The 10,677-nt window shown below is 44.7% G+C and overlaps 1 protein-coding gene across 4 annotated transcripts in view; it reads right to left on the bottom strand.

The window, feature by feature from the left end:
• ralgps2 (Ral GEF with PH domain and SH3 binding motif 2) overlaps nucleotides 1-10,677 on the bottom strand; it is a 62,502-nt gene that overhangs the window by 26,740 nt on the left and 25,085 nt on the right. For all 4 annotated transcript variants that reach the window (XM_035647259.2, XM_035647262.2, XM_035647260.2 and 1 more), the window contains exons 6-9: nucleotides 7,410-7,493; nucleotides 3,465-3,554; nucleotides 3,273-3,365; nucleotides 2,090-2,216 (exon numbers count right to left, since the gene is read on the bottom strand). In XM_035647259.2, coding sequence (XP_035503152.1) covers nucleotides 2,090-2,216; nucleotides 3,273-3,365; nucleotides 3,465-3,554; nucleotides 7,410-7,493 — 394 coding nt within the window. The remainder of the gene's footprint in view (nucleotides 1-2,089; nucleotides 2,217-3,272; nucleotides 3,366-3,464; nucleotides 3,555-7,409; nucleotides 7,494-10,677) is intronic.

Here is a 10,677-nt window from a genome sequence, read left to right as displayed (position 1 = left end):
TATTGAGCCCCCAGAACTACAACTGCCTACAACAGACATGCAAAAGCTTGTGCTTTATACACAAAATTGTCCCCCGAATCACTTTTTAGGGTTAAAATAATTTTCAAAAGCACTGTTAAAACACTAGAGTGCACAGTAGTGGATGACAGAGCCAGTGTAGCCAAGGTGAGAGGATAATGAAATGGGGAAATATTTCAGTCTGTGTGTGTGTGTGTGCGCTCTGCCACTTTGGGGCCATACATTTCTGTGGGCTCTTTGTCCTTTGCATGATTGGCTAGAGAACAGGAACAAGTTCATCTGAGTATTGAACAGACCGGCCCTGTGGTGAACACAGACAGGAGGGGTCTGTGTCTGCTGAGACGAAATAAGAGGTCAGAGTTCACACACACACACACACACACACACACACACACACACACACACACACACACACACACACACACACACACACACACACACACACACACACACACACACACACACACACACACACACACACACACACACACACACACACACACACACACACACACACACACACACACACACACACACACACAAACGTATCACTGTAAAATTCCAGGCTCAGTGACTATAGAGCCGACACAAGGTTCTTTCTTTGGCATCGTTATCACCACAGATAAGCAACAGGAAGGCAGAAAAGAGTCACATATACACAAACACACATTGTAGAAGTTTACCCACCTGTGGCGTATTTAGCTCACAAAAAAAACACCACACATGGGGATTTTGGCCCTCTGCTGTGGGTTGGGACTTTGGGATTCAACAGGTAGTTTGTTTAGTGACCAGGGGTAAATACATCAGGAGAAACCCCAACCCAAATTTAACAACGCACAAACACACAGAGTGATGCTCTGGAACCAGCACTGCGGCTTTCATTCACCCCCCCTCCCCTCCCCCCTCTCTCTGAAGGATCTAGTGGATTCATGATGGAGGGGAATGTCAGAGAACAGGAGAGCGGTGATTTCCATCCTGTGTGCCAACCCGACTTGGCTCGGTCCGGCGCCGAGGACAGCCAGCTGGTCACACATCACACATCCACACTCATCATTGACGAGCTGAGACTGCAAGAAAGCTCTCACACATCATCACTCAAAGACTTACAAAAAGTCTCCACCCTACAGAACAACCAACTTGTCACACATCAGTGAAGCGCTTACCGAACGGAAAGTAGTTCCTTCTGATTCACACGCACACACGGTGAGGACATACGGCTGAGCTGGTAAACGTGTGCCGTTACAAAGCATTAGCTTTGCATTCGTCTCACGGTCTGCCGTTACGTCCAGACTTCCATGACAGAGCACAGTGGGGGTGGTGGGTTGTCCTAAGTCTTTAACGACAAACAGACTCTCCAGCTCTGTGTTTATGCTTGTGTCTGTGTTTGTGCTTGTTTGTTCATACTCAAGGGTCTAAGTTTGAATCTCTAAGCAGTAGCTATGATACAAGTCTGATGGGAGAAGGAAAAAAAATTGCGGCAGTAAAGATCAAAGTCATCATCAAGTCCAAAAAAATAAAAAGAACAAACAGTACAGCAATAAAACCACACATGTGGACATGAGCGATTCCACTGCACAACTCATAAGGGATTCCTGTGTGATGTCATTGTGTGGAGCCGAGGAGAAAGGCGCTATAAATATTTAGGAAAGGAAAAAGAAATTTATTATTATTATTTTTTAGTTTCCTTACTGATTCATGGCTTTGTTTTCCAGCACAAAGGAACTTTGAGATGTTTCGCAACAGAGCAGGAAAACTACACGCTCGACGCTCTCTGAGAAACGGAGCAGAATGAAAACAGCGGAGGAACAACAGACAATAAACCATACTGACCGACGACTCTGGCACTACATAAACCATGAGATAATGATGTGAGCGTCTGTTTTATACCAGACACATGGCCAGGGGCAGTGAGTAACTTAAACACAGACGCTTGTCCTTAGATTAACTTTTAGCCCGTAAACAGTCCATAAAGAAAGGAAGCTGACAGTCGGCAACATCAGAGCATTGCTCAAAGATCAAACCATGTGACAGTCTGTGAGTGTGTGTGAGGATGTCTGCTTGTGTCTGTTACCTAGGTATGGTATACAAGAGACCATGCTCTGGCTGCTTATGAAGTCTCTCAGACGTTTGTAGTTGTCTTCTTTGGACATCAGGTAGTCCAGTCGATCAAACGTTGCCTTGTCCTTCCGACTGAGTAGCTGTGAGGTAAAGGGCAGCAAAAGGGGAGCGGAGAGATAGAGAACATGAAACCAGCTGGCATTTTAGCAACAGGAAGTGTCAGAGAGAAGTTTGAAGGAAGATGGGTTTTCCCATTAAAATGTAACCCGTTTAAGTCACTTTCATGTGAAATGGGAAATCCATGTACTACACCAAAAGTATCTGTATAAACAGAAGAAAGTCTGACAATTGGAGATAAATAATGTAACACTGACAGAGCTGGCAAACGCAGTGGTGTTTTTAAGTGCTGCTGGTGACTCAAAAGTCTGATGACAAACTATCAACCGGCGACAAATTTGCACCACCTTTCTTCAATGTTGTGAATCTGGAGCTACAGTGAGTGCTCAGCTGTTGGAAAACAAGTAGAATTGCTGGTAATATTCTGCGGTCAGTTTTTTAGTGTCAGAATAGAACAATTACAAGTGTATTAGAAAGTGTCCTAAAGAAAAGGGTTTTCTCAGAGGAAGCAAGGATTAGAAACGCCTCCATCAAGTTATTTGTCTTCATAGACTGCTACTGAAACACACTTAATAGATCACTTGGCAAGTGTCAGAGCAAAGACGTATGGAGATTTCGAGCTAGAGACGTCAGAACACGGACATAGACCCGTGTTCCCTCACACATTTGTAAAATGGGCACAGATACAAAATTTGATTTGTTAAAAAAAAGTCTACAATTGAATTATGTGTTCAAAATGTCCCCACCACATTGAAGGTAGTGGGTATTTCTCTAAGGGACAGATGTGCTTCACTAAAGAAAAGCCCAACAATTCAAGGAGAATACCTTCCAGGGATGGAATCTGTTCATTAAATTCTCATGTTATCTCAGGATCTGAAGTGAATTGTGGGTTTTCTGATTGACCTACATACTTGTTTTTCTTTATTTTTCCTGCCTTTGTCATGTCCTTTATGTGATAGTTTGTATTAGCCTCGGTTTAAGTCGACAGTGTTTTCACACGGATCGACGTGACATCCTCGTGTTGACAGCACTCTACAAATAAACCAGACTTGCTTTCGGAGTAAGGAAAATAAACTCACCGCCCACGTTTTGGTAAGCCTGAAGATGGGAGCACTTTGTAGCCCCGACACCACCGCCATGACTGCATGGAGGTTGTTAATGTCACACAGTTTCTATGAAAAGTTAAAGTACATAGAGAATACAATTTGAGTAAACTCTGCAAACATTCAAAAAGTAAAGAACAATGTCTTATTGTGCATAAACGGATGTACCTTGGCAGTGCGGATGTAAAGACTCAGCACTTCGGCTCTGATCTTCAACGTCTGCGCATGGAGGATCTCTCTTACCACCCAAAAACTTGTCTAGAAGAACACACACACACACACACACACACACACACACACACACACACACACACACACACACACACACACACACACACACACACACACACACACACACACACACACACACACACACACACACACACACACACACACACACACACACACACACACACACACACACACACACACACACACAGATTATGGCACCAAGCGACACTCACAAACACGCAAGAAACAGACCCTGGATACAGCAGAACTAATGACACTGAACAGGTCTGCGGACAGTCGTGACAACTGAAACTAGTATAACTCTGGAAAGGCTGCAAACAGGAATGCTCCATTAGAGTTGCCTAGAAATTAGCCCCTGAGAAAACAAGAGCTTAGCAGGGAAAATCCAAGTGATTCCAAGCTGATTATACAACAGACACACACCATAACTCCTAATATGTCAACTGAGAAAGCGGGAGGACAGTGTGTGTGTATACGTGTGTTTTCAGAGCGCTTGGCCAGACCAAGAGGGAGAATTCTGGTAAGCCACACACACACACACACACACACACACACACACACACACACACACACACACACACACACACACACACACACACACACACACACACACACACACACACACACACACACACACACACACACACACACACACACACACACACACACACACACACACACACACACACACACACACACACACACACACACACACAGTGCATCAATCAGTGTTTAAACTCTGGGGAGAGAGGGGATGGAAAGAGGAAAAGGGAGGAGAGCGAGGGAAGAGAAGAGGTAATGGGAGGGTAAGTTAGCTTCAATGCCACAGGGCTCAGAGCCCACAGCTGTCTGTCTGCACATTGTGTTCCCGCTACAATACATTCTATTTGTAGCAGGAGATGATTGAGGGAGTCATCCATTGTTTTAATTGATTATTAAATAATACCACGTTCAAAGGTGCTTCATTGCAAATCTTTTACTGTCTCTTTAAGATATAAACGAACAAAGCCCGATCGGGTTGGTGGCAGCTGATTACATATGTGAATGGCAAGTGAGCCCAGTCCTGGCACATGCATGCCGATGCAGCACACATTCTCATGAGCACCCCGGATGACAGACACACAGACGGGGGTGGTAAAAACAGATTGGATTTTCTTTAACAGCCCACTGACGCGGTGGGATTTCTCCTAGTGCTCCAAACAGACGGGCCCATTGTTGCCTGAAATACACAAGTTTTGTGACTGTGTGTTGTACAGAAAATACACAAATACAAAAAGGCAGATAAACCCCTGCCCAGTTGAAAACCACACTGTCAAGGCTGGTATTCAATGTGTGTAATCGATGTGCGTTAATGTATGGGAAAGAGTGGTTCTGATAAGACTAGCAGACTGAGGCTCTCTGCTTATCCTTTTTAATGCAGACATACTTTTGCATAATTCGGTTTCTCAATCATTTTCTCACATTGCTCCCTGCCTTCTCTGCAGTTAGACTTTAGTAGAGGCAAGTCCAACGGTTGGGAAAAGCCAAAAACCTTTTTGTTTCAGGAACGAGGTGATGAGTGAAAAGATAAATCCCTCCAGCCACTCACTCGCTTGTTGCCTCTCTCCTCTCTAATAACCTCATGATACACACGTCAAACGCAAGTTCAATCTATTCAGGCACTGTATCCAGCAAACAGAGCCATGTGTGTTTGATTTTCACCATTTCACATGGAGTGGTCTTTAGAGCAGAAGAGGCGGTGATGGAAATGAACAGAGGATGCACAGATGCTATTCCCATTAGCTTGCACTTTCATTTGCATCTCAATCTTCGAAATGGTGACCTCAATATAAAAAGAACTTGAGTCTGGTGGGAGGTTCAGTTTCCCCTCGAAGCAGATTAAATTGATTTTAAAATGTGTTTATCCTGGCGTCAATGACATGTTTAGATAGTGTCAGATAAGGTCAGAATGGCCACTGGGTGATGGTTATTTCTAGGTAACTTAAGATACCATTTATCAAAACCTTTGGGTATTTTCTGGATGCGTATTTCCATGTCTTTTTATGGCTGTGGCAAAGGTGCAGAGCTTGAGATTAATGTCCCACTCTGGGACAATAAAGTTGATCTTATATCTTGAAATCTGCCTTCCACCTCCAGTGTACAGTAGACTGCAGTTTCCATTGACTGTAAAATGCAATTCCAATCTGGGGAGCAAAAACATGCAGCAGCTTCACATTTAGTTTCCTCAGTGTTTTATGTTGATATGCGAGGTCAGTGTGGACAAAATTTACTATACCGCAGGGATTCATCACAGTGTCTGAGGCTGACTTGGCCTCCAAAGCTGCACAACGAGATCACTCATGACGACAGTACAAGACATCACATTGTATTCGGACGCACACGCACAGTACAGATCTGCCTGCTGCCGAGAACTGTATGCCTGTCGCGTGAACGCACACAGTGCAAGCGCTATCTAAGCAGTATCCAAGTTTATGCAGAACTCTTGTCCGCTCGGGACGGTAAAATCTTTATGATGTTTTAAATCAGAAGACAAATCAAACGTTTATAGAGCCCAATCAATAAATACGTTTAGTTATTTATTTTCTTACAATTTTTTAAGCAAGAAAATGTATTTTGATCAAAGTTGGCTGGGTGGGCCAGCGGGTAATACAAGCAGGCCGGTGTCGCCCAGGCCTATTACTGCCCACGCGTCTGGTATGGGGATAAGGAGGAGACATCCATACAGACAGCTGTCTGTATGGATGTCATATTATGACCTGAAGGGCTGTGCTTATGAGCGCATCAAGGCCCCCCAGAACAGAGCTGAGAGGCCCAAGAACTTTAATAATCATGAATAGGCAGAAGTAGAGGGATCCGGCCACAAGTTTATAGTTTTGAATCCACCCATTTAATGGCCTGAGTGGAGGAAGGGATGAGGTGGAGTTGGAAATCTGGCCAAAGATGAGGACAATAGCTGGCCAGCAGACTTGAGGTGATGGTGAGTCTGATAGCGGATTTGCAATCAGCTGTTGAATGGTAAATCGACTGGCAAGTGATCGACTGGATCCCGAAACCAGCAAAACAGTGACTGAAGGAAGAGTGATATGGGACCAGCTCATCCTAAGGAGCTTTCTGGAACTCTCCGCTCTCTTGTTATTCTTATTATTATGCAAAAAGCTCATTTTCTTTGGCTTGCAGCAGCTGAAATGTGTGCTGCAAACATCTTGAATCACCGTTTGGGATCTGCTCCACATGAAGTTTCCACAGCAACACATTCTTGTTAGATCATCTCATATTTATACTGGAGGGCAGTAAAGTGGGTCTTAGAGGAGTCTGGCAAAAACACTGGAAGCGGATTAAAGGGCACTGCTACCCCCTTACATCATTACCCACAACTTCCCATTGAGAATTGCACAGGGCACTGAGGGAGCGTGCCATATACTCCCCTGCATACATTACATACGTGGAAACATTCTACACAAGCTGCCCCAACATGCAAAGTCACATTCATAATTCCATGAAGGTCAGAAGAACCAAGATCCATCTGAGGACAAAGTATCCTGCCTTTCTTTCACACCTGTTTTACCTGGGGATATACTTCTGTGGTATATGAGCAGGGAGGAGATGTGGAGGTCATTAGGTTCTGCCATGACAAGAGCATTAAAAACAACCACCTCTGGGAGAGCTGGGGTGATGATTTGGTACTTGCAGAATGAGAGAAGAGGGGCACAATTGAAAGATGATTTGTATTCTCAACATTCCTCGATTGGCCAAGGCTCATAAATCTTTAACATTGCAGGAGGAACGGTTCTCTCTCTCCCTGCTCTCACCTTGTTTGAGACTCGAGGCAGCAGTGAAGTGCAAACCGTGTACATGTCTCACCTGGTTGAACCTGCGAGTGAAGGCCACGACATTTGGAGCAGAGCTGTGTTTCTCCTTCTTGTTCCAGCCGCAGCTTGACAGTTCCTGAAATCATACAGACAATCAGGGAAATGTTATCATTATGCACAGGTACACAAAACCATATGTCAGCATTTTACTGAATGTATTGAACTGGTCAGAGGTCACTCGGTGGGAAGTGGGGAGGAGGCAGAGGTCATGATATGATATGACAGGAGAGAGAGAATGTTCCTAAACCATGATATAATATTTCAAAAGTCAATTCAAAAAGTTTGTCTTTATAACAACAAAGTATTGCTATTCATTCCTGAATTTATCATTTAAAAAAAAAGGTAATGCACTGTGGTGTGCATCGCTTGATAGTTGGGGATATTCAGTGGTGGTAGCAGGAAAAGCACAGACCAATACCAATTAAATAAGTGACAGATAAATCCCAATTAGTCACACAAGTAAATCAGTGAGCCAGCATGCACCCTGAACACCCCACCCCTAAATGTAATACAGAAAATTCAAATTAGAATATCTATTTTTTTCTGTCAACTGTCAAGCAGCAGAGGCTGTTCAGTTTACAATGACGCGAAGCAGACAAGTTGTAGTTGACGAATGTTGGACTTCTTTTACTTCATAAATAACTTAAAATAAATGTTCAGGTTACTGGATTTGTAATTTGTCGCTTTTCTGTCAATAATCTGATACATTTCTCATTGCAGAACTTCTCCCAAAACCAGTCTTACTAAGTTGTGGCAGCTGTGGAAGCAGCAATGCAATGTGATTTCTGTACACGTTATTAAGGTGAAGGTGAAGACTCAGGAACTTGAAAAAAGAGAATTCCAACAACCACACAAAGAGTCGGTACCAGGCTGGACTCGGTTTGGCCTCTGCCACTGTCCTCAGGGATGAGGTGAAGACAGGAGACCACACAGACACTGCGAGGGGAACCCAGACCCTCCTTTGGCCCCACAGGCTGCCAACAGGCCAGGGACGCTGACGTAACGGTCGGAAAAATGTTGCGCAATCTCTTCTCTTAATCCCTGCCAGCCGGGCCGGCTGTCTTGGGCTACAATATGAAGAGCTGAATCAGGTTGCAGCTCCCCCATACCCCCCCCCCCCCCCCATGAGACAGTCCGACTGACTGGAAGCAAAACCTCCTCCGAACTGCTTGCAACTTTGGACCCCATCAGGAAGTCTACTCACAAAGAGAAGTCATGCTCATTCGAGGGCGAGTCGTCAGAGGCAGCCGGCGGGGTAAAAGAGGCAACATATCAAATGCAGATGTTAAAAGCAGACGTTCATGCGTGGGCGAGGCAATGCCTCTGGAACTTCATTACTCGCGTCAGGACGAGGATGTGAGGAGAGAAAAGGGGGAAACGGTGGAAGGGAGTGAGGATGAAGGGATAGTGTTAAGCCCATATTAGAAAACACCGTTAACACTTGAGAAGACGCATGAGCAACTTCCCACTGGGGTTGACAGTCCTGTGTGGAGCCTCCTCAAGACTTTGAGCGTGTTGTCATTGTGGCAGGATGTATCTTAACCTGTGTGTAGGAGACTCGAGCCCATCTCACCAAGTACAACTCAGCGTTTATTTAAAAAGCTGTCCTTTTTTAAATAAGCACTGCCCTCCTTCCTTCCTCCCACCGTGTCAATCATTACTTTCTCCCAACTTTAACACCACTTTGGTGATGATTCTTAAAACAAAAACGTTCCATAGTCACTTGGAGATGCGTTTGTCTCTCAGCCCCAACCACCACCTGACCACCCAGGTAGGCGGTGCGTCCGAGAGGAGACACACAGATGCTCCTGTGCCTCCCTCGCTCCACAAGAACCACAGCATTTCAACAACTGTCACTGACGCTTCAACGCCGGACCACCTGGGCCCATCTTCTAATCCAACCATCCATCTGTGTACACGCAATTCAGCCTGAAGTTAAAGTCATTTATCTGCAGTTGTTGTGTAATAACCATTTGCCCCATGTGAAATCAAGCGGCAAAAAACCAATCCACGGCCTCTCCAGAAACTATTAGTTTACATCCTTTATTTCTCTTTTGCCTTTATAGTCTCATTTCACACTCAGACATCGCAAACAGCAGGCTTTGACGGGGCGGCTCTGGTAAGGGGAGGGTTTTACATGCTGCAGTATTGCTGCAATTAAAAGAAAAAAAGAGTGAGAGAGAGAGAGACTGCTATGCCAAACCACAGACGGCCTGTCATTTCCACATGCTGGTCTGACTGAGCAGCTTTTTCATTAAAGCAACGTCCTAGAGGTCGGCTGTATCTGCTCAGTCACATATATATGGTTAACATGAGGGCTGTCGAGGAAAACTGACGTCACCTCTGGTTCCAACTGAAAAGTGTGTTCCTGCGGACCCAACCAAAGACATGAACAGAGGTCGGATTCTCACATCAACCACACTTAAACTGTACATAAACCTAAACCTTCAAATGAACACTTCATCCTTCATCTCTCAATGGTGCGTTTGTTTCAACGCAGAAGTGCAGATTGAACTCTGCTTGACAAATACAATGTAAGAAGTTGTATATAAACAGAGGCACTGGCTGAATAAATCAACCAGCTGCAGCTTCGCCACACATTGCGAGGACCTCATGAGAGATACCACAGCAATTCCTTTTGTTGATGTGAACACTGTAAATGGAAAACTCAAGTGTCTGGGTCCCAGAGAATATTAAAGAGAGGCCTCTGGCCAAGACAGGAAGGACTGATAACGATGATGACCAGGATGGAAAAAAGAAAGGAAGATGAGGAGGGGGAGGAAGCGTGATTATGGGGGGAAAAACGGGTTTGCCACAAGAAGAGAAGCGATTGTGGAGACAGATTTGCTGAGAATGTGGGGGAAAGTTTGCACTGCTCTGCCTCGTTGCTGCTCTGTACTTCAGCTTTTGGTGTTACAGAAGAACTGAGCACCAGGTTGTACTACTGGTCTACGGATATACTTACTCTCGTTTGTTCTGGTAAAACAGAAAAAAAGGAAAACAGGAGAACCAGGGGAAAACCGACCCAAAAAAGGGAAAGCCAATGAAATATGAAAAATGAAGGACCATAAAATGCATTGTTGTCTTAGTCGGACATCTCTAAACTACAGACCTGGCAGAGACTTCCAAGCAGGCAGCAGCAGCAGCCTCCATTACTTTGCTGTGCTCACCATGGGAATGATTACTTTTCCAGGAGCTTGCTCGGTACATGTACTTCGTATGACTCTGATATTTGTACAGGCCATCAGTCACGGCTAGTA

Source organism: Scophthalmus maximus, chromosome 13, assembly GCF_022379125.1.
Source record: "Scophthalmus maximus strain ysfricsl-2021 chromosome 13, ASM2237912v1, whole genome shotgun sequence".
In the NCBI taxonomy this organism is placed as follows: Eukaryota; Metazoa; Chordata; class Actinopteri; order Pleuronectiformes; family Scophthalmidae; genus Scophthalmus; species Scophthalmus maximus.
Note: the sequence above shows the minus strand (reverse complement) of the source record. Positions and strands in the feature narration are given on the sequence as shown.